Genomic DNA, 22,751 nt, shown 5'->3' with positions numbered 1-22,751 from the left:
TTCACATGACAAGTTATGCATCACTTGGTTTTCCCAATAACATTGAGGTATGTGGTTGTAACATTGCAAAATGCGAAAAAGTTAACCATTCACCATTAGACATGATCTGAGCGGATGTCATCTGACATTAAGAGATTCACTTAATTACCTGTACCATCTCATTCAATAAAAAAGGCTTGTCTGAGAATGTATTATTTCACAAATATTTGCTGTTATTAGTTAGGAAGTTCAACATAGTGTCCTTATTAAGGCATTATACCCTCGTAGGTCTCAGAATGTGCTAAACCTCTAACAAAGACTGGTTGCTGAGTGCCCGAGGATGAATCTGGTTTTGATATCATTCCCAACAGTTTTTCAAATGTTTCCGGTGAGAATTACAATCCCCTTTGTGGATATGTGTAATGTAAAGTTTATGTCTGATATAATTCAATGAAACAAAACAACTTTCCAGCCACCAGTTTGCTGAGTTATACAATGTTTATTCCTCAAATCGCCCTCCACACAGATTTCCCACCCAGAATGCATTTTGACAACGTCTTTGAAAAAGCGGCGCGGCTAATTCAAGATGGCGGAGATGGACCAGCTGTTAGACGAGAGTGAGTAACAACACAAATTTAACAGTTTTACAACGTAAACAAACTGCGGCGCTCTGGTGATGAGATAAAGAGCGGATAAAAAGCCAAAATCACATTCATGTAATAGAAATAATGATGCCGTGGTCTGTCTTCATGAAGTTCGTTTTTATCCTAGATGCACCGGTTTGTTCTAGTCAGCTACCGTTTGTTAGCACGGCAGGCTAGCCAGAGCTAACGTTAGAGTTGAACAAGTTACTTCACCCCAACCGAGTAAACAAATGCCATTAGCTTAGCTATGAGCTAACCGATGCTAACTCCAAGACCCTATTAGCAATAACAAAAGGACTACAAAAGCGTCGTTAGCTATAAGGTATTAATTTGTGTACTTGGGCATAGTTTCTTTAGTTCTGTTTCTGCCAGTGGCTTAGTTTTATCCCAACGGCTCGTTAGCTACGTTGATTTCACCTGGTTAAACGCTACGTATCGGCTTCTTAAGTTTTTTTGTTCAACAACTGAAACTATCGTTGGCAATGTAATTAATTATTATAATAACTTTATAACGTATTAACGTTAGCTGGTTTAATGCATGTTTTCGCGTTACAGTCCACACTTGACAGCTCAAACTTAGGGTGAAGGCCTTAATGACTTCGTCAGCTATTTCTACTGGAACTGTGTGGATGCTGTCAGGGTTAAAAGGTCCGCTTTGGATCAGTGGTGGTTCATGGGAGCTTGGTGTAAGGGGAGGGGAAGGGGTAACTAGGATATTCTCAGAGATTTAAATTCCGTTTAAAAATTGATAGCTAAAAAACTAAATTTTGTCTTTTTTTTTTAAACAACAGATAGCATTTGTTGTTAAACGATACAATGCTTGAGTCAGTTCCTGCTGTTATACTTTTGTGTTTACAAGTCAATTTAGTTAATTGCGATTAGTCTTTAAGAGCTATAAGTAGTGTGTTGTCTATTTTCTTGAAAATGGTAAAATGAAAATGAAACACTTACTGACTTCTGAAAAGCAGTCTAAAGTTACTGAGCAGTCTCTCTCAGTATCACTGATATCCTGACAGTTACTTTAAGAGGCAATGTTTCACTTACACTTTTTCTGGAAATCTGAAAATACAGTGCGCACTATGTCACAAGACAAGATCATTTCAAAGTAAACAACAGATGTGTTCATCTTAATACTGGAAAGGAAAATGGACTCCATTTATTTATGTTTTAGGTTAAGTCACTTCACTCATTTTAGTAGCTACACATATGCTTTAAGCATCACATATTGTCAATTTAGTACACTTATGTAGACCGATTCAAAGTCATTTGTATTCATTCTAGTTCAATCCAAGTTCTGAAACAGTGCTGTTATTTAGTTTGTAATGCTAATATATATATATATATATATATATATATATATATATATTAGTAATGAACATGGTCATAATTTGCTATAGAGCTGGCCAATATTGGACAGAAGATTCAGAATTGCTATTTTTTTAAATGTTTTTGAACAATATGAACTGCATTTTCTTTTTGAACTCTGAGAACTCCAAACGTTCAGCTCCTCACCCATTAATACACATATTCAAACACTGATGAATGTCTGTGAATGAATAATTCTGCTTATTACCCCAGTGCAGTTTCTGAGATTGCATTTGTTCAATACAAACTGGGAGAAATAATTAAAATAAGCATTACTACTAACTGATTACGTCCATCTTCTAACATTCCTATAAACTAATTACACAATTTTTTAAAACATTAAAAAAAAATACAGCTGTCAATATATTGAAGAATAAAATATATTTGCTGTAGTGCTTAAGAGCGCAGATATGTTTCTCTACTAGCACAAAGTCATGGAAATCGACTTTACATGACAAGTTATGTAAAGTTACCATCTCAGCTTTTTAAAAACAAATGCTAAAATAATGGTAGGTTCACATACTGGCAGATAGGGCACATGTATTACCTGCCTTATTGAATTGCAACCCCCCCTCCCCACACCTCTTCATCATTGTTAGCATTTTCTGTTCCCCATTTAAATATTGCCTCTGTTATATTGTACCTGTAACTGAACAATAAGAATTCCCTAAGACTACCTACATTTTCTAATCCACCATGTCACATGACAAATATACTGAACTCTGATACAAGTTAAAAATGTTACAATTTGACTTCCTCTACCTGTTATCTTCTGTGGCCGAACGTCCGTTTTAGTAGCCTGAATGAACACCTGATGCGTTTCTGTTGAAAATACTGTTTCCTTTATGTCTTGCATCTTTTGAGCTTCTTCTGACTTAACTTTTATACTTGATTAATAGTGAAAATGACTAAGTCTGCTTGTCTGCTCTGTCTTGTTGTTTTAACATATGGATGAAGTGTGAAACATCCGATTCCAGTCACCTCAAAATGTTCCACTTCATCTCTAGTCCACTTCATTTCTTTCTATACTATTTTGTTTTTGTCTGACAGTACTTTTTTTTTTTTTTCCCTTTTCCTCAGGTTCCTCAGCTGAGGCGCTCGTCAGTCTAAAAGGTCGGTGGTCACTTTCTTTGACCGTCTAGGTGCTGTCAGCTTCAGTTTTTCTCATGTGTTAGACAACATGTTGAGTTTTCTTTTCAAAACCTGTCTTCTGTGTTTAGTAGTGATGTTATTTTAAACAGATCCACTGACTATTTTACAGAGGGCAGTTTGTCCAACTCATTAAATGAAAAGAACAGCTTCACAAGAGCACACAACACCAGAGGACGACATTCTTCCATCACAATGGACACGGTAAGAAACACAATAAGGGTTAAGACTGGAATGATCTGGATCATGTGGGTTGTTATTGTACCAGTCAGTTATCGTATATTAAAATACATTTTTATGGTTTGTTTTGGTATGCAATAACAGAAGGGCAAATTTCTCACATTGGTATAAAAGAAAATCAAATTCAATTTAAGGGATTTCTTCAATGTTTATTTATTTATTTTTTGTTTAGTTTTTTTAATGGAGGTTTTTAAGAAAAAATGAAGACTCAGTTTAGTTTACTTTTATCTCATCGAATGCCAGGTGTTTTATCTTGGTACTGCTTATTAATTCTTAGAAAGAGATGAAAAGAGAATGTCTAATAACTGTTTTCTTTGAGCCAAACCCTACGTTTGTTTCCTCAGCCCACGCGGAGTTCTAAGAGAAGCCGCTCGTTTCGGGATGAAGACGAACCGCCCCAACAGCGAATCTCTTCCAGATCTCCTCGTAGGAGCCAGAGGGTCACCACTACACCACAGGTGAAAAGCTCCTAACCTGTGATAATTACAAAGGAGAAGTGACGTGTACTTTACTGTTCTGGTTGAATTTCTGGAATGGTGCCTTAAGTGTGGAAATTTGGCGACTGACAATTGTAGCGTTGTTTCTGTAGCCTTGAATATTATATATGGGACGACATCAGAGTGGAGCTGTGTGTGTGTGTGTATTCAAAGACACTTCATGAAATATTCAGCAGACTAAAAAAATTTTTCACAAGGCTGAGATTCATACACCGTTACATAGGAATTGCCTCAGCTCAGCTTTGTTTGTTCTTTATAAAAATTCTGACTTAATACCTTATTTTTCCACATCCGTTTCTAGTCTTCTGCCAAAACATTTGTGTAAAGCTTGCCCTTAAAAAATATTAGATAATAAAAAGTAATTAGATAGAATCTGTGAGATTTGGCATTTTTAGTAGTCTGGCAAAAACAAAAAAAAAGCCTTGTGATGAGTCCATTAAACTGAATGTTCACTTATTGTGTTTGCATATTTACTTAAATGACTATTTTACTTGTCTTGCAGAAGTTTTCTAACATCGTAACACCAGATAAGAAGGCGTCACAAAAAATTGGGTTGAGGTTGAGAAACCTTCTTAAGCTACCCAAAGCTCACAAATGGTGCATCTATGAATGGTTTTATTCCAATATTGACAGGTAATTTCTCACTTTTACCCAAAGTAATTAATACTTCTAGATTTAGGACACATAAATCAGGACAAAATTAGTTCTGCTTGTCATTTTAGACACAGTTCATGCCAAACTGACATTCATGTTTCGAGATTAGAATATTATGTCAGACTAATAATAGTTTCAATACAAAAATGTGGATGAAAAGTACATTTAATACCCACTTGAACCTTTCAGTGCTCCTTTTAATCTGACAAGCGAGCCTCATCGGAACTTGTATTCAAATTATGACTGTGTACTTATGTTTATAATCTGTAAATATCTTTAGTTAAAAATAAAATTGAACAATTGTGTTCTCATTTATTTCCCTCACTAAACTATGTTCGTTTATTTTTCCAGGCCTCTTTTTGAAGGTGACAATGAATTTTGCTTGTGCCTCAAGGAATCTTTTCCCAACCTAAAAACAAGAAAACTGACTCGAGTCGAGTGGGGAACAATCAGGAGGCTGATGGGGAAACCAAGACGGTGCGCTTTGAGTTTTACAATAAAAGATGAATTAGCTCCTTTTCATTAGGTTTTTTTTTTTTTTTTTTTTTTTTTGAGCAACTCTGAACTCTGCAGTAGAAAAGAATTGGCATCTCATTGCTGGACTCTAATGATCCACCTAGGTGTTCATCTGCCTTCTTTGCTGAAGAGCGAACGGCCCTGAGACAAAAGCGCCAGAAGATGCGTCTTCTGCAGCAGAGGAAGTTGTCAGACGTGTCGACTTGCAAAGACCTTCCCGATGAAATCCCGTTACCACTCATCATAGGAACTAAAGTCACAGGTGAGGTCACTGCAATGAAAACGTTATGTGCTTTAACTTCAGTCACCTTTCAGTTTTGATTACAATATTTTTTTGTCCAGCTCGGCTTCGAGGCGTCCATGACGGGCTTTTCACGGGGCAGATTGATGCTGTTGACACCAGCGCTGCAACTTACCGTGTCACTTTCGACCGCAGCGGCCTGGGAACTCACACTGTGCCTGATTACGAAGTCCTGGTAAAGCGTTTACCTTCTTCTGTTGCTGATGAAATAACACTACAGTAGGCAGTTGCTCTAACAAATATATAAACATAGGAAAAGGTGGATTAATTTGTTTTCTTAATTTGGCAATGTTTCTGTTTTTCAGAGCAATGAGCCCAATGAAACTATGCCCATCTCTGCCTTCGCACAGAAGCACCGGTCAACACGCTACATACAGAACCTCATGACTCCTCCTCGAGCGCCCTACCCATCTGTTACCACTCCTGTACAAATGGTAAACCTACATCCATCCACAGTTTTTGGTTAACTGTCTGGTTCTCCTCAGTAGGCAGTGCCTCCTGAACCTTTTTCCATTTTGTGATGTTACAAACTTCAATGTATTCTATTGAGAATTTAAGAGATGATCAACTTTCCAGAGTCAGAAAGGCCTAGCATGAATTCTTACTCTGAGTCTGTATTTTGTAAAAAACTAGCTTCATCTGCGGTTACATTCCCGTATCTGACATTGTCAGTTTAATACATTTCTCAGTTGGATGTAATTGATAGCACTAGGAGCTAATATTGGGCTAAGAAAACTCACTTCAATCAGGAAGGTGATATAACACAATCACAACTTCCAACAAACCCAGAGGATTGAAGCAAACAGTGGATGGTCATTTTACAGCACAATAAGTTAACATTTTGTTGTACTTTCCTCATTCTGTGTAATTCTCTTTTCTTATTGTCTGAACTGGTTATCAACATACATTTCAATTTCTTTCAAAAACCAGGACAATGATCCTCTTATGAACGCTTCACCATGGAGGACCAAGCTGCCCAGCACAGAGGGAGAAACACTGGGTGGATTTCCTGTAAAATTCCTTGTCCAAGTTGTAAGTATTTCCTGTCAAAAAAAGGTTTGAATCATTAAAAACCAGCGCCACTTCAAACACATTTTTCTGCTTTTCAGACGAGGCTATCTAAAATCCTCATGATTAAGAAAGAGCACATAAAGCACTTAAAAGAAATGAACACGGAGGCAGAGAAACTGGTAAAGTCATGAACTAATATGACTAATAGTAAATTCTTTGGAGATGGAGCTTAACCTCACCTGCATGCTGGTTTCCTGTGTTCAGAAGTCGTACTCGATGCCAATCGACCTGGACTTTCAGAAGCGATATGCCACCACTGTGCTCGAACTGGAGCAGCTTAATAAAGATCTGAACAAGGTGCTGCATGAAGTTCAGCAGTTCTGTTGTGAAGTAAGTCAAAAATGACTGCTTAAAGCCAAGCAGGCTTAGTCACTGAGATTTATTTTAAATCCCACTGTCTGCACCATTGTTTATCTGTAGCCATATAGGTAGTGAAAAGTGGAGGACAAGAGGCTTTGCTACATACAGTTGTTTATGTTTTCAGCTCTCTCCAGACCAGGGCATGGTTCCAGCTGACCATCCCACAGATCTGCGGCGGCGTTGCGAAGAAGAGGCCCAGCAGATGGTGCAGCTGAGCAACACGCAGCGGGACGGCCAGCCAAGCGTGACAAACGCCAGCCTCACACACCTAGTCTCCCGCCTCACCACGTTGCTGCTACAGATAAAGGTTGGAGAACAGAGAGACATTTTGCCGCTCACAGCAACACATGACAAGAATTAGATTGGTTATGCTCATGTGTGGCAAATCCTTACACAGTGTCCTGTTTTTGTTTCAGTGTCTTGCAGACGGAGGAGATCTGAATTCATTTGAGTTTAAATCTCTAACAGACTCCCTGAATGACATCAAAGCATCAATTGATTCATCCAACCTCAGGTAAACCACCTACAAATAGTTCCTTCTGCTTTTTTGTAGTCATGCTCCAGGTGAATAAAAAATGTGTAATTGTGACTTTAAATATATTTATCTTTTCATCACATTGAAACTACAGATTATAAAGAATTCTATTTGGAGTTTAGTTTAGACTCCACACAGCCCTTAAAAATATTATGCCATGGTTAAACACGGTTGTGGTACCATCATGCTACGGGGATGCTGTTTTTATTTTTACCAAATTAATCTACTTTATTTGTTCCAATGAAATATTGTATGTTTAGTCTATAAGCAAGCTAAAGATTTGGACACCAGTTTTAGATCAAAACATAATCATATGTTAGAAGGTTCCAGTCAAAGACCAGACATCAATCCAATTAATTATCTTATGGCATTACTTGTATGTTTGATCGGGCTCATATTGAGCTGATTTGCAAACAATGGGCTATAGAAATTCTGTGTCCAGATGTACAAACTTGGTAGAAAATAATGCATGCCAAACTTTTAAGATCTTTGTTACAACTTCAATTATGCTACTAACTGGTGTTGATCTCTCACATAAAAACTGTTTGCAAACCATATGTTATTTTAAAGTGACAATTTGAAAAAAAAAAATGGATATGAAAACTTTTAGGAGGTTTTAGAGAGGCAGATGATTGCTTGTTTATTTTTTTAATGACTTTTTAATCTTCTTTTTCCAGCTGCTTTCAGAATAACGTTGAAATCCATGTGGCACACATCCAGAGTGGTCTTAGTCAGCTGGGCAATCTGCACGCATTCGCTGCCAACAACACCAATGCGGTCTGAGTCTCTACATCCTCCCTAACACACACACAACCACGCACACACACACACGCACACAGGTGCATGCACACACTGAAATGAGGCTTACTATTGCCGTCTCCTGAAAACGGAGCTGTTAAGGCGACAAACATTGGGCCGTGTTGACACCGTGGCTCACCGTTGTGCAAGCCCAAGTTTGGACGAAGTTTGTCTCGGATTCCCGGGGTTTTCTAAACGGAGGGTGATGTCATGTATTTTACCCACCCATTTTATTGTATAAAAATGTTTGTGCAACCAACCAATACAAGCCTGAAACAGTCTCCTGTCATCACTAATCTGTATCTTTACCTGCCACAGTTGAGATCTCCAAGCTCTTAGGTGTTATTTATTGGTTTCCATGTGCCAAACATTGATTCTAACAGTTTTATAGTCTGTATTTATTTATTTTTGCATAGATGTGTATGGTTGTGAAGAAATCTTTCCTGTCCCTAATGTTTCCCCCTGTAAGTGTTTTGTTCTGTTGCTCCGCCGCTGGCAAGCACAGGGGAAGCTGAAGAATGTTTTATAAAACTGATTGTAGATAATTGTATATTATATGATTATTAGGACTATTGTCAACATTTCTGCTGTATGTTCAGAAATGGCTTTTGTAATTTTTGTGTGCACTGAAAAGAGATTTTGGTATTTTTATAAAGGAGAAATGTTGGGTTTCGATGCCTTTTACTCTCTAAGATCTTAGCATTTCCACCTCAGGCATGGCTGCTGCTGCAACTCCCTTTTCCCCCCACAAATGAAGCCTGCATTATTGACTTAACCCTTAAGATCTCAAGTCAACACTTCTTTCCTGTTTGTTTTGTACAAATGTATATGAGAGCGCCTCAGGGCAATTGTATATAAATGTTTCCCTCTTTTTATATTAAACATGCGATTTCAACTGCTTATTGTTGTTGAATTTATTCAAAAATAGATTCCAGTTAATACATATAAAGAGATTTCTTAGTTTTTTGTGTTTTCCTAACAGTCTTATTACAGCTTTATAATAAATATAATATTATCATTAACATCACATAAAGCCATGAAAGCCAGTCATGGCATCACTTTCCCAGTCAGAATCAGAGTCACTGATGTCCTGTGTCTCTCCACTAAAGACTGGAGGAAACTGGTTGAACCTTTCTGTGGCCTTCGGTTGTGGATACCGCATTTGGCCTTCCTTATCCTGCGGGGATGACCTGCTGAAGCTTTCTTGCGTGGGTAGGGGAGGAATCACAACTTTCATCTCTGGTCCAATCGTTTTATTTGGTGGGAAATTATCATACTCCACCAGAATTTGTGGGCCCTGGTTGCCAGGCATGCTGGTTTTGGTTCTTGGATGGTGCTCCAACTCATCGGGATAAAGAGGGATGCAGCAGCTTGGGACGGCCCCGGCAGGCTTAATCTGTATCTGCTCTGCTGGGGCTCTGGTTCCCTTGTCGTAGATGCAGGAAGGCAGCTCCCGTTCGTAGCTGCTGGATTTGAGCTGAACGCCGGTCCAACCATCTTCTAGACCTCCTGACCTGTGTACCTCAGTACCATGGCTATCGTAGACTGGAAAAGAAAGAAGCCAAGTAAGAAAAGATTGCTGATCCAGTAGGGGGGGCCGGGGGCTTTCTACTGATTTTATTTAATAATTACCTTTCTCTGGACACATTCTGCTTTGAAGTTGCCCAAAGGGGCCTCCTGGTGGTGCGCTGGATGCTTTTGTGGAGCCAACTTGGCGACGTGACTTGGCCCTTCTGTTCTGAAACCACACCTGAGGCAAGAAAATAAAAAAAAGAGTGGTTTATTTTTGTCACAAGTAATCATTGAAAACCAATTCTCTTGAGTTAAATCCGTCAACCTAAAGTACATTACCTGAATCCTGGACTCCGGCAGCCCAGTCAGAGCCTCCAGTCGCTCTCTCAAGTAGATATCTGGGTATTTGGTGTCAGAGTAAACTTTCTCCAGAATCTCTATTTGCTGCTGGGTGAAATTGGTCCTCTTTCTCCTGTGGGTCAGAATAGCAACGCACTTGTCCTCTCTCGCACCAGGTTTTGTTGAGGTAAAGTAGTTTGTAACGTCTGAGGCTCCATAGTCTAGAAGAAGTTTGGGGAAATGAGTAAATGGCACGAAGAATCAGCTAGAGTGTAGATGCATACACTTTCTGAAATTATCTACTTTTACAGAAAGCTTAGATCCTAAAGAAACTGACCTGACGATACCGCGCTGTTCAACTGCAGGGGCCCCTCTTGATACATCTGGAAGTGACTTAGATCCCCGACGCGCATATTCCCACTAACCGCAGACATGGTCCTCCGCGTCCTACCTCTAGTGTCCAACTGAGATTGAATCCTTCGAGCTTGCTCGAGTTAATATATCCCTCCGCGATCAAAGGTAGTTGCTATCTGGACGTGTGAATGGGTCAGCCATCGGGGCCGACTGGCACTGGAGCGACCGCGCAGCGACTTCAGACGTCTGCGGGCCCGAGGAGGTGTAAACCATCACACCCGGAGCGGTGGAGCGGCCGCGGGCCTATATAAAGGCGGGGGGTAATGGAAGCTGCGGGCCTCAATACACATTGACAGAGAAAACATTTATCCGCTTCTGAAATGGGTGAAGCTACACTAATGGACCGGTGGTCTTCAAAGGGAGACAGTCGGAAACTGGACGGAAATATTCCCAACAGGGCACAAGTTCAAAGGGCTCGCCGTGCGACAGGAGGAAGACAGAATCCCATGGCTTGGTACTGAATTTGCAAACCCAGTCCATGTCAAGTAACACAATGAAAAACTGTCATTTATCTTAAAGTTTGAGTTATAATATTAGCCCTGTCCCCTTAAGCCTTTTCTCAATTTGTAATGTCATAATTGAAAACTTCAAATATTTATTGGGATTTTCTCTGATAGACATATTTTTTTTCAGTTTTTTAACCATAAAAGCCTGAAAAGTGTGGTCATTAAATTAGCATAAAATGGAAGGAAGTCGTAGCTTCCTTCCATTTTATACTGCCTTCCTCCTAAATTGACAGGTAGAGTTTAGTAATAACCATTTACATTTATTCAATTACATTTACTTGAGTAACGTTTTGGAAAAAATTACCTTTAGTAGTATTTTTACTACACTGTACTTTTTTTACCTTTATTTGAGTAATTTGGTTATGAAGTATCGCTTCTCGGAATTTTTGGATTCTCTACCCACTGAATGAAAAACAAACATGTTTTAACCAAAAATGCACTAGGCACAGACATACACCCACAGTTTTTGTTAAACTTTCATAAGTTTTATATTGAAAGAAAGTGATTTGGAAAATAACCAAACATATTTTACCAGATTTTATTGTTTTTTGTAACTAATTGTCAATTTGGTCCTTAAAATACCAAAAATTCCCTCTTAACTTCAGATTTTAGTCTGTTCAGTCTCACCGATTTGCCATGAAGAATTGTCAGATTTTTCCAAAGGCTCTCAGCTGTAAGGTCGTAGACAGCTTTGCCTCAAACGGTACGGATGCAAATACATGCCAAACTTTTCAGACTTTTATTTATTTATTTTTGTTATTTTTCTTTTACACAATTACACATTGTGTAATAAATTAATAAATACATTTGTTTACAGGTATAACATACATCTGTCTATCCATAAACAGGTTTATCTTGTTTTTTTATTTATTTATTTATTTTAAAGATAATGTTGTCCTAAAATTATACTTCACTGTCTTCCTAAGTGGGACGATGTTAACTGGAATACACAAACTCCAGTTCAAAAGAAGCCCAAAGGAGTGGCCAATTGTTATTAGTAGACTCACCTGTATAAGTATCAAGTCAATAGTCCATCTAGGATCGCAGACAGGATAATTTGTCCCCTTTTGTTTGACAAGATTAGTAAGAATTAGCTTTTATTCGGTTAACAACTTAACAGTGCACTTGATCATTAGTTTGGCGGCTTTTACAGAAATGTCCTTTGAAAAATTAGTGTTTTACTATATATGAAACTTCTCTGGGTGTGGGTTGACTTTAACATTGCAAAACTGAATCACTAAATGAAATCCAGACTCTGGATGACTCACAAGACTTATAGGGCTAATCTCATGCTGCGGTAAACCACAGGAAAAAGGCTCCATGTTTGGCAATATAAATATCTTAAAGTCATCAATTTTTTTGTCGTCCTGTTTTGAAAGGAAAAAAAAGTGAGAATGTAGGTCACTCAGCATGTGTGTAGCAGCGAACTTGCTGGCTTTGTGAATTTACAGTACCTGAGAGCTGCTGTGTAATTTCCCATCAACATTAGTGCTTATTGATCTCAGCGCTTTTACACCTTCACCTTTGTTCAGGTAGGATGCTCTTGTCGCTTAGGACGTTCACAGCTCTTTCGGTCGCTCTGTCTGAGGACCTTAATTGGGTATTGCCTGTGAACACAGACCATATTGCTATGCAAAATGAGGGTGTTAAACTTCCAACTCCCTTGTGACTGTCAGTGATAAGTTCTCAGAGAGCAATATGCTTCCTCGAAGCAATTCTGCAAATACAAACAGGTAACAAAGCTTACAGTTTTACTAATATTAAGTAAAGACAAACGGTTTTGTCTTGATTCATTTTTAATGTGGGTTATCATTAAGCTTTGGGCTACAGAAATGAAACTAAACTGTTAAAAGGAATCAATGTTTGTGTACAGTCAGGACTGCACTTCAGACACCAGAGGTGCGTAGGGATTAATGGCTATTTCCAGTCAGCAGCTGCCTCAGGATCCAAAAACAGGTTCGCACCTTCCAAAGACTTGGCAAACTAACAGTTTGATCTGGCCCACATGCATTTGTTCCACAGTCAGGCTGGTAGATCAACCTCAAAGGTTTGCAGAGATATGTGAAAATGTCAACTACCTTATGGGCCTTTCCTTTCAGTGTGGTCTTTGCGTATTTAAGAGGTATTTCGGTTTTACTGCAAGAATGGTCAGATTCTTCTGGTAGCCCATTTATCTACTCCAATGTTTTTGAAAATGTCTGAACTATTTTTTTTTTTTTTTTAACTTTCGTTTTTGAGGGGCTGGGAGCATCTTCCATGACTTCTTTATTTGTTTAGTTGATTCAGATGAAGTCCTTTGTTATTTGAACTTTACACATAACATTGCAACTTAAATTTTAGTTGCTAAAGTTAATTCATAAATAGATATTTCATCATTCTCATTATAAGGTACATGTTAGAAATTAAATCTTATCAAATCTTTTCCCACACTTCTCAGTGCAGCATTGCTTTATTTCATACACAGTACAAATTAGCCATTGGTTAATGTGAATGGTGAAGATATATAGCTAAATCAAGCAATGGTCTTACTTAGCATGTGTAGAGTTGTAGTTGGAGTGGTTTGACTGGTTTTGAATCATGATTTATGTATACTGGTTTTATCAATTCAGTTTATTAAATTATACTTGACCTCAGCTGGCACTGGCACTACAGGTGGAAATTAGAATGTTTTTTTTTCCCCTACAGTATGTTTCCTTTAGAAAATGTCAAGCAAATGTTGTACATAGTCTCAGTGTAAAATAAAGAAAAAAGGTTGAAATTAAGCTGCAAAAAATCAAACTGTGCAAATATGGGCTGATAGTGAACACCAGATGCAAGAGACAGTGTGACCGGGAGCTATCAAGGACAAAAAAAATGTTTATCAGAATAAGGGGATGAATATTCTGGCTGGTCTATGTCCATAGTTGGACATTCCATTGGTTTTAAGTAATGTATATTAAACTATAATTGTCATTCACTTTTTCTGTGAATCTACTGTTTTTTATTTTAGTCTGCTTTAAAATGAAGTAAATGTGTAAATAATCCAATATGAATATGTTCTGTCTTTCGGGTTAAAGCCTCGTCACTGTTTACTTATTTAAAAAAAACAAAAAAAAAACGGATCTTCCGTCAGGTCTAAACGGAAGTAGGTACGTGGCTGCTTCAGCTGACAGTCTACAATGATGGCGACAGAGGTTCAGAGCGGCGACCTCGACAGCGCTACGACCAGCCGGCTCGAAGTTTCCATCGACGGCCTCACCCTCAGCCCGGACCCCGAGGACGAGCAGAACCAGGTGGAAGAACCGAATCTCGCTCCCACTCAACCTGGGACAGATACACCGGCGGACGAAGAGGGCGACGATGGAGAGTCAGGCAAATCTGCGATAGAAAGGAAATGGGGCTTTCCTTTACTGGAGCTGTACGGACTGGCCCTTAAATTTTTTAAAGGTATGTTAAATTCTTATGATGTATCACCTCTGGTGCTGTTATGCGGAGATTTTTTTTTTTAAGCGCGTGATGTATTGTGAGCCCGGTTTTCTCCTGACTGTGGTTAGCATTTTGCTACCACTACCTGCTAACTGTCAGTCGCCTATTAGCTCTCTAGCTAATAAGTAGCTAACGACATGTTAGCTGACCGTTGAGGCGTAAAACAAGAGCGAGGCGTTTGAGGTTTTGGACTGCGGTTGTATGTGATGTAAACCCGCTGTGTTTTCTGGGTTTAGGTTATTCAGTTGGAGTGATATAGATCTTGTCATGTTGTCTGAAGCAGTTGGCCACCCTGAAATGAATGTGGCAGGTTTCAGCGACTTGCTTGGGGGCTTTTTAACACGCCCAGTCTTTTTACTGCAGCTCTATAGAACGTTTATGGGGCATTTTAATGAAGTCAAAGAGTTACAAATGAGGACAGATGCACGCCTGGTTGCTTTTAACCGAATTTATATAAATGTCAGACAGTATAACTATGATTGCTTTCTTTTTTACTACACTAAGAATGTTGCCAATTATAAGGCTCTGCTAACTCTACAAAATAGCATTCTCTTGAAATGTTTCCGTCTCTTTTAATTCCAAGTCCTTCACTTATATTTTAAACCCGTGCAAAAATAAGAGACGCTTCAACGCGTGAGCAACTCCAGCACTGGCCATGAGGGTTGTTTTTCTTAGCACAGAAGACTACTGATGACTGTGCAAACAGCTAAGTGGCCTGGTTGCCACTCTGCACAAAGGAAATCTCTGCTTTGTATTTTCTCCCCAGTTTGTCAGTTTGGGTTCATTCTACTTGTTTAAATATCACACAGTACATAAATCTGCCTCTTGATCTCCTTAGTTTGTCAGCGCCATTATAAAACTGCTGCTCCCTATCTACACGTTGTACTCTTCACTGAAAAAACTATGTATTGTAGTTGTAACATTTATTAAGTATTGCCTTTCTGACCACCTTTTTTCTCAAAGCAGCCCTGCTTAGTTTATACAGATTGTCATGGTGACCTCCTGGTTCAGTCATGTAATTGTTACCGATTTTCTGCATAGATGATCATATTGATTTGAAATTGCAATTTCTTCTGTGTCCTCTTTGTATCACATGTTTGTTGCGATATTCAGAGGCTTTCTTTCAGCATAATTTAGCTTTTAAGAATATGCTAACTAAATTCTTCCACTTTTTCCTGAATAGATAAAGATGGCAAGGCCTTCCACCCTACATATGAGGAAAAGCTTCGGCTTGTGGCCCTTCACAAACAGGTGTTGCTGGGCCCTTATAATCCTGATGCATCCCCGGAAGTCGGCTTCTTTGACGTCTTGGGAAACGATCGAAGGTAACCGCAGAATACGACTTTGCTTTCATGTGAATTATGTAGTCTTTGTATTTGTTTTTGTGTCATTATGAAAACTCAACATATTGACTCAGAGAAGGTAGCTTGGGTCAAGTATCAGTTTATGACCCCCTATTAATAAGAGCTAAATTCAATCAGAACATTTTATGAGTTTGATGAATTTCTTTTACTGCACTAGATTTTTTTTATCTAAGTTTCTGACTAGCAGGTAATTAGCATGGCTGTTTGTTCATGATTTAATTGTGCCTTTTACCTTCCATGTTACTTTCTGTGCAGGAAGGAGTGGGCCTCCCTAGGTAATATGGAGAAAGAAGAGGCCATGGTGGAGTTTGTCAAGCTTCTCAATAAGTGCTGTAACCTCTTTGCTCCTTACGTCATATCGCACAGGATTGAAAGGGAGGAGCAGGAGCGGAAAAGGTAAAGTATACAAGTTTGCCGCAGTGTCCAAGTATTAATTTGGCCAAAGTTTCACCTATATGCAATGAAGCACAATTCAGTTAAGGGTTTTACATTAATATACCAACCTAAAAGTATCTGAAGTGCCATTTTTGTGCCTAAAAAAAATATGCTTTCGATTTTCAGACATGCATGTTTGAGCCCACGTTCTCCGTTTTTGCTCATCTTTAGGAAAGAAGAGGAGGAGCGACTGAGGCAAGAAGAGGAGGAGAGGGAGCGGCAAAGGCAGGAGGAGGAGAAACAGAGGCTCGAGGAGGAGGACAGGTTGAGAAGAGAGGAAGAGGAGAGGAGGCAGGCAGAGGAGGAGAGGCTACGGATCGAGCAGCAGAAGTACGTGTCGCTGTGAGGTGTTTATAGAGTCCTAACGCAAAACTGACCTCCAGATTTCACTATTACCAAGACATTTACAGGCAAACCTGTTATTACCAATCCTGACTTTCAAAGCTTCCCTCTTGTTATTTCAACCAGACAACAGATAATGGCGGCATTGAACGCCCAGACAGCAGTGCAGTTCCAACAGTATGCGGCGCAGCAGTACCCCAACAACCCAGAGCAACAGATGAGCCTTATCCGCCAGCTTCAGGAGCAGCACTATCAGCAGTACATGCAGCAGCTCTACCAGGTCCAGCTGGCTCAGCAGCAGGTAACAACAGCAAGAGGGACAGCAGCTTGCTCTGGCCTTGAAAAGTATGCAAGCCCTTTGAACTTTTTCACCATGCAACCACAGGTTTTATTGAATTTTATTGGAGTTTTATGGGACACACCAACACAAAGAGCCAGAAGGAAAACATGGGTTTTTATAACTCTTGTAAAACACAAAAAATATTTTTTTTAAATCTACAACTCTATGTATTTTATTTGTTTTCATGCAGACAACTTTTGCAATAACACCGACCTGAACACACGACTTCCATGGTCAAACTCGGTGGCAGCATCATGCTGTTAGGACGTTTTCCTCAGCAAGGATAGTCAAGAGTCTATGGGAAGATTGATGTAGCCGAAATGGCACATTTTTACCCCAAAGCATGGTCATGTGCAGGCATCAGCAGTTAATCGCGTGAGAAATTAAAACAAGCTTGATAATTTCCTTCTGATGGTCAATATTTTTTTGAAGGACAATATTGCTCACAAAGACTTCACAATGTTTTATTTTGGTTGTTTGTAGTTTGTAGTTTCTATTTCCGATTTATTGGTTTTGGTTGTTGTATTTTAGTTTGGATATTTAAAATATCTTCCAGTTCCAGTGTGGAATATTCTGCGTGATGGTTAATTTTTTGCCGTTCTTTTGTCTTAGGCAGCTTTACAGAAGCAACAGCAGCAGAATGACTCGTTGATGCACGGCTCCTTGGATGCTAACAGCTTTAACAGCGGCGATGTGACCTCCGCTTCAGCAGCTGGGACGTTATGTGCTGCTTCACCACTTTCCAGCGAGGAAGCTCCTACGGTCAACGGAGGCCAGTCGGACTCTTATTCGGAGAGCATGGACAGGGAACCAGAGCCGGCAGAGGAGGTCTCAGAAAACGGGCCTTTATTAGGTTTGTTGGCTGTAGCTTTTTTTTCTCTCTCTCGCTCTTGTTGGGAAAAAATAAAACACATGCAGGATTTGAACTCATAAAGAAAGATCCACATTTTCCTTTTAGCGCAGCTAATGGCAGGAGGAAATGGCGCACTCTGTGCTTGCTTATGTGACCTTGAGGGCAGGGAGGATAAGTGCTGGACCAAGTGATATGTGATATGTTTAGGTATCCTCTGGCCACAAGTCCTAGTTGCAAAGGAAAAAGAAGTCATGCAGGAAATGTGAAAGGCATTGATTTTATTCCAAAACACAAACCGGGACAGCTGGTGTCCCAGTAAGAGATAATGTGGAGGACAAAATGTCAGAGGGATAGCTGTGTAAGCAAAACCCCACCACTTCTGCTGATCATTCACACACACACACACACACACTTTATGAACAAATTATTCATCAGCCTGTTGGATCTGGTAATTGTTTGTCATTCAGTTTCTATGAGCTGGAATAATTGCTAATGGGGAGTGTAATGTGTATCCTAAGGGTATAGACAGAAGTTGGGTGATGTATCTTAAAAATAAAATCCCAGATATGTGTGTGTGTATGTATATATATATAATTATTTCCTTACTTTTTGTTCTTAAAAAGGAGTTACAAGTGATCGAAAATATCCTATTTCAATCTTTCCCACTGTGAATTGACCTGAATTAAAGGTTAAAATAAACAGAAGCTGTAAAACATGCTTGTGAATAAAGATAGTTTTGCTTGGGTGGGTTATCATTACTTTGAACTATGGAAATCCAAGGAGTGCATTGGTGAAAAAAAAAAAATCCAGATTTTCCACAAAATTCAATCTTTAAAACCAGAAAATTTGATAAATCGATTTGTCACAGCCTTCTGTAGGGTTGGGCTCCTAGTTTGCCAGCAGGTCCCTTCAACAGATCACAAATTGCTTCTTCTCCCTCAATCACAGCAGACTCCCCACCAGTCATCGCTGCACCGTCGATGTGGACGCGGCCGCAGATCAAGGACTTCAAGGAGAAGATCCGCCAGGATCCCGACAGCGTGATCACGGTGGGGCGCGGCGAGGTTGTGACGGTGCGCGTCCCCACCCACGAGGAAGGATCTTACCTGTTCTGGGAGTTTGCAACAGACTATTATGACATTGGCTTTGGGGTGTTCTTCGAGTGGACAGACGCTGCCTCTGCTTCAGTCAGTGTGCACGTGTCGGAGTCCAGCGACGAAGACGAGGAGGATGAAGGTAAGGGATCTCATTCAGTTAGTTTGCATTTGTTAAGCCTTGAACTTCCTGCACTCAATAACACTGAGTAAAAATACCTTTAGTATTGCTAAAAATGGAAAGAACAGAGCAAAAAATACATGATGTTAAGCGGTTTATCAAAGGAATAGTTTTGAAGTTTCGAAACCATAACGTTGCAAAAATCTCGATACCTTAAACTGGACTTAATTCAATCATTTCTCTATTATTCTCCGGTCTAAACTTTCCCATTGTCCTTCTGTCCTCAGGTGATCCTCCCACTGAGGAGGAGAAGGCGAAGAAGGAGGCAGGGAAGCCTCACGTGGATGAGATTGTGCCGGTTTACCGGCGGGACTGTCACGAGGAAGTGTACGCTGGCAGCCACCAGTACCCCGGCCGTGGAGTCTACCTGCTAAAGTTTGACAACTCCTATTCCCTTTGGCGCTCCAAGAGTGTTTACTACAGAGTCTACTACACCAGATAAGCCTGACTAAAGACACAGGGAGAGTGTTTGTTCATGTTTCGTGTGTGTAGGTGGAGATGTATGTCAAAGGCAGGCTGTATCCGTGTACAAAGGACTAAATTGAGCCGTTATGGAGGAAAAAAACCACCAGAGGGAGACAGCGAGACCCTTAAACTGGAGATTTCACTGATGTATTCTGTATGTGCAGGCCTGAACCAAGTTCCAACCATGCTACACATCTTGTTTGAGCCTTTTTGGGGGAAAAAAAAAGAAAAAGAGTGTGCGTTCCCGTTGTAAATTCACTAACTGTCCTTGCTGCACTTGCATACACAAAGCTGTAGGAGTGTCCTCTAAACTTGCGTTTTACCACTTTCCCCCTCCGCCACCCTGTACTCCTCCTCCTCCTGCTGACCGCACCGGCCCAGGACTTCCCAGTGTGGCCTTGTGTGACTGACGCCCATAAAAACGAATGGAAACTCGGCATGTCCAACACTGTGAGCCGACTTTTCCTGTTTGTCGGAAATGGTGGTCATGTATTCCCCTCAGCCCCCTTTGAGAACACAGATGATTCTGGAACTCCAGCGATACTGCGAAATGTGCTTCATAACACTATGCCTTTTCCAGAGATCCTCTGGTTCGCTTAAACACCACATTAAAAAACATCAGTGTACACAAACATAGTCATTGTTTTTGTTGTGAAACCATAATATGTTCTGTTCCTTGTCACTAAGCTTAAGTAAAGTCCAGGGAGGATCGTTTAGCTAAGGCAGAGGAGTTTTCAGATTACTGCTTCCTGTACCATTGTTTTCATCTTCATGACTTGATTCTGTATGACAGGCAGAATGCAGCAGCAGTGCGTTTTCTTTAATGGAGACTGCTGGCCTAATTTATGAAGGACAAGTGATAATTCAGTATGTTCATCTGAAGTGTCAGCCTCTTTGGCTTGTGAACAAATTCATCTAAGTACAAGGTGCAGAAAAACTTTAAAATCCAGTTACTTCTAAATGCAGTTTTGTTTTTTTTGTTTGTTTTCAGGCAGCTGTTTCCTCTCTTCTTTTCCACAATGGGTCACGCGTCTGACTAAAACACAAATCCCTTATAAAAAAAAATCACTTTAAATGAGATGGTGGTGTCAATTTTACTTGAGAGAGTTGTGTTTGACTCCATTGTAGGTAATCTATACCCTCAGCAACAATTCATGTTCCTTCAGGTCACCACACTCTGTTACATCTGCACAGAAATCGGTGTTGCACAAATGCTGTTTCTTCTCTGCTCTTCCTGGTGTGGATTGCCTCACATCTGCACCGATCTTCATCTCTGGTGTTTGGAATAAAAGTGATGGCTGGCTTGTGTTCTGCATTCAAATTCATCTCCATTTATGCATCCACATGTTTTTGTGTCCGCTGGATGAATTGTGCTCTCAACGTTTGTTTAAACTTGGGGTTTGTTAAATGGCTGAAGGAAAAGGGTTCTGTTTATTTTTGGCTTTATCACACTGTGCATTGTGTGTGTGTGTGTGTTTATCCAAAGGCAAATAAGGGTTTGTTCATGAGTTTCCAGTAATTTAATACGCCTGGCTCTAATGCAGTTAGTGATTTGTGGATCAAATTGTCACTACATATGGCTCAGTCAACGCCATTCCTGTACCTAAAGACGTGTTTCTGTTAAGTTTCTTATTTCTAACCAGTTTGGTTTTTAGTTAGTCAAGATTTGTCTGTAAATAATTCAGTGAATGGGTTTATGCGTGGGGGTTTTAGACTCGGAGGAAGGCGATGGTTTTGGAAATCAATGCACTGTATTATAAGGTGAATGAGAGTTTAATTTTGCCCCATGACTTGTTAAAAGGACAAAGGTTTAAGACTATTGGTATGACAGAGAAGCTCATCTTCTTTACTTTAAAGTTTTATGTTGTTGTTTTTTTTTTAATTCATAAGTTGCAAAATCATTTTGGGCATATATTTAATCTTGATTAAACTTCATCTTCTGACCGTTGTCTTTGCTTATTTTTACACGTACACACTTGTGGTTTTAGTTCTGGTTTTTCTGTTGAAATTTAAGGATTTTATTGCTATTCCGTATGCAAAATATGAATGTTCTTTTTTTTTTTTTTTACCCTCACAAAATTGTGTAATAAAAATGCCAATTGCCTAATTTTGCTTCAGGGTTCAAACAAAGAATATAAAAAATTGCCACTTTTTCCAACCTCAAATTTTGAGTCTGTCTTGAAATGAGTAAAGAGAGGAAAAAAGGGCATGAAAGAAATGAAGGGAAAAAACATAGAAGGAAGAAAATACACAATATAGTTTTTCCTTTGATATAAAGAAATGGGAGAAGCAAGGAATAACAAATAAGGAGACTGGGAAGGAAGGACTCAAAACAAGGATGAGGGAAAGAAAAGAATAATGAAAAGAAAAAAGGGGGAGGAAAAAATTGAGAAGGAAGAAAGTAAGTACACCAGCAATAAAGAAAAGAAGGAACAACTTAAGAAGAATTAAGGGAACAATAATGTAGGAAGAAGGTCACTCTATTGAGATAATGGGGCAGGAAATAAAGAATTAAAATTACATTATTTTCTTTTTTCCAGAATTATGAAGGCTTGGAAATGACATGATTCCAGCAAATTCCAGGCTTTTCTAATGTGTCAGAACCCTGTTTGCTAAACTATGAATGCTTTTCTAATCTCACAGCTGTACCTCCTACTCAATAACAAGGACATATTTGCCATTATTTTTCAAAACAGTTCCCAAGTGAGAAAAAAAATAAAAAAAACTTCAGTTCCAGAACATGCATATGTTAAACCAAACAAAGGAAGCAATGATGGGAATGCAAGGACACAAGTAATAACCTTGCAGCGAGTAAATACTATCCGACTGGTTCCTTTTCCCACCGGTGTTGAGTCATCTCCGTGATGGGTTTGTTTTTCTGTCGAACCCATTTTCTTTGGGTTGAGGGACTATCGCGGATCTTAATCATGCCTGGCAAGATGATCAACCTTGTCTTTGCTGTTTGTCTAAATGAATCACAGTGGGTGTCACACGTTCAAAACACTCTTAACAGTGGGTGTATCATTGTATTCACTACTAGTGAATGAGTTGGTAAGCTGTTGCCACTTTGTACATTCTTGTTGGGAAGGAAGGGAGGAAGAAAGGAAGGAAGGAAGGAAGGAGTTTCCAGTTTGCTGAGTAATCACAAAATACTTGCCTGGGTCACATGCAGGCAGCTCAATAAAAATGCTATGTTCTCTTACAGACACCAGGGGGCGCATCTGCTATCACATAGGTCTACTGAATTTGTTGCTTCTTTTATTATTTTCACAGAAAAGTTGAATTGAATGCCCAGGAGGAGTAAATGATTGCTCCTCGTGCAACCATTAAAA

The 22,751-nt window shown here is 39.5% G+C and overlaps 3 protein-coding genes across 4 annotated transcripts; 2 read left to right on the top strand and 1 right to left on the bottom strand.

Annotated features, from left to right (window-relative positions):
• The first annotated feature begins 512 nt into the window (after positions 1-512).
• On the top strand, positions 513-9,009 carry lin9 (lin-9 DREAM MuvB core complex component). The gene is made up of 15 exons (XM_007552841.2): positions 513-596; positions 3,069-3,101; positions 3,250-3,341; positions 3,722-3,835; positions 4,377-4,507; positions 4,880-5,005; positions 5,149-5,306; positions 5,387-5,520; positions 5,651-5,779; positions 6,276-6,377; positions 6,455-6,535; positions 6,621-6,746; positions 6,901-7,083; positions 7,193-7,290; positions 7,989-9,009. The coding sequence occupies exons 1-15, from the start codon at positions 566-568 to the stop codon at positions 8,092-8,094; spliced, it is 1,644 nt and encodes a 547-aa protein (XP_007552903.1). The 5' UTR covers positions 513-565; the 3' UTR covers positions 8,095-9,009.
• A 62-nt stretch (positions 9,010-9,071) lies between these two features.
• Positions 9,072-10,713, bottom strand: mixl1 (Mix paired-like homeobox). The gene is made up of 4 exons (XM_007552999.2): positions 10,298-10,713; positions 9,961-10,181; positions 9,742-9,859; positions 9,072-9,654 (listed from the first exon to the last, which is right to left on the bottom strand). Exons 1-4 carry the CDS (start codon positions 10,392-10,394, stop codon positions 9,134-9,136), a joined length of 957 nt encoding a protein of 318 aa, XP_007553061.1. The 5' UTR covers positions 10,395-10,713; the 3' UTR covers positions 9,072-9,133.
• Positions 10,714-13,990: 3,277 nt separating this feature from the next.
• acbd3 (acyl-Coenzyme A binding domain containing 3) lies at positions 13,991-21,363 on the top strand. 2 transcript variants are annotated; one of them, XM_007552840.2, is made up of 8 exons: positions 13,991-14,306; positions 15,529-15,670; positions 15,965-16,105; positions 16,316-16,474; positions 16,613-16,787; positions 17,439-17,679; positions 18,631-18,915; positions 19,182-21,363. In XM_007552840.2, exons 1-8 carry the CDS (start codon positions 14,039-14,041, stop codon positions 19,394-19,396), a joined length of 1,626 nt encoding a protein of 541 aa, XP_007552902.1. In that variant the 5' UTR covers positions 13,991-14,038; the 3' UTR covers positions 19,397-21,363. The 2 variants fall into 2 exon arrangements, with proteins under 2 accessions (XP_007552902.1, XP_007552901.1); XM_007552839.2 differs by having other exon boundaries at positions 13,992-14,306; positions 18,628-18,915.
• Positions 21,364-22,751: the final 1,388 nt, after the last annotated feature.

This window comes from Poecilia formosa, unplaced genomic scaffold (genome assembly GCF_000485575.1).
Source record: "Poecilia formosa unplaced genomic scaffold, Poecilia_formosa-5.1.2 Scaffold53, whole genome shotgun sequence".
NCBI classification, from domain to species: domain Eukaryota; kingdom Metazoa; phylum Chordata; class Actinopteri; order Cyprinodontiformes; family Poeciliidae; genus Poecilia; species Poecilia formosa.
The sequence above is the reverse complement of the archived record's forward strand: the minus strand, read 5'-3'. Positions and strand labels throughout refer to the sequence as shown.

Excerpts from the sequence above, each read along its gene's own strand:
- lin9 (XM_007552841.2), top strand. The coding sequence starts at position 566 with ATGGCGGAGATGGACCAGCTGTTAGACGAGA. Across the intron at positions 597-3,068 it reads GGACCAGCTGTTAGACGAGA|GTTCCTCAGCTGAGGCGCTC; the intron begins GTGAGTAACAAC and ends CCTTTTCCTCAG. Across the intron at positions 5,780-6,275 it reads TTACCACTCCTGTACAAATG|GACAATGATCCTCTTATGAA; the intron begins GTAAACCTACAT and ends TTCAAAAACCAG.
- mixl1 (XM_007552999.2), bottom strand. The coding sequence starts at position 10,394 with ATGTCTGCGGTTAGTGGGAATATGCGCGTCGGGGATCTAAGTCACTTC. Across the intron at positions 9,860-9,960 it reads TGCCGGAGTCCAGGATTCAG|GTGTGGTTTCAGAACAGAAG; the intron begins GTAATGTACTTT and ends TTCTTGCCTCAG. Across the intron at positions 9,655-9,741 it reads CAGAATGTGTCCAGAGAAAG|TCTACGATAGCCATGGTACT; the intron begins GTAATTATTAAA and ends TTTCTTTTCCAG.
- acbd3 (XM_007552839.2), top strand. The coding sequence starts at position 14,039 with ATGATGGCGACAGAGGTTCAGAGCGGCGACCTCGACAGCGCTACGACC. Across the intron at positions 15,671-15,964 it reads GTCTTGGGAAACGATCGAAG|GAAGGAGTGGGCCTCCCTAG; the intron begins GTAACCGCAGAA and ends CTTTCTGTGCAG. Across the intron at positions 16,106-16,315 it reads GAGGAGCAGGAGCGGAAAAG|GAAAGAAGAGGAGGAGCGAC; the intron begins GTAAAGTATACA and ends GCTCATCTTTAG.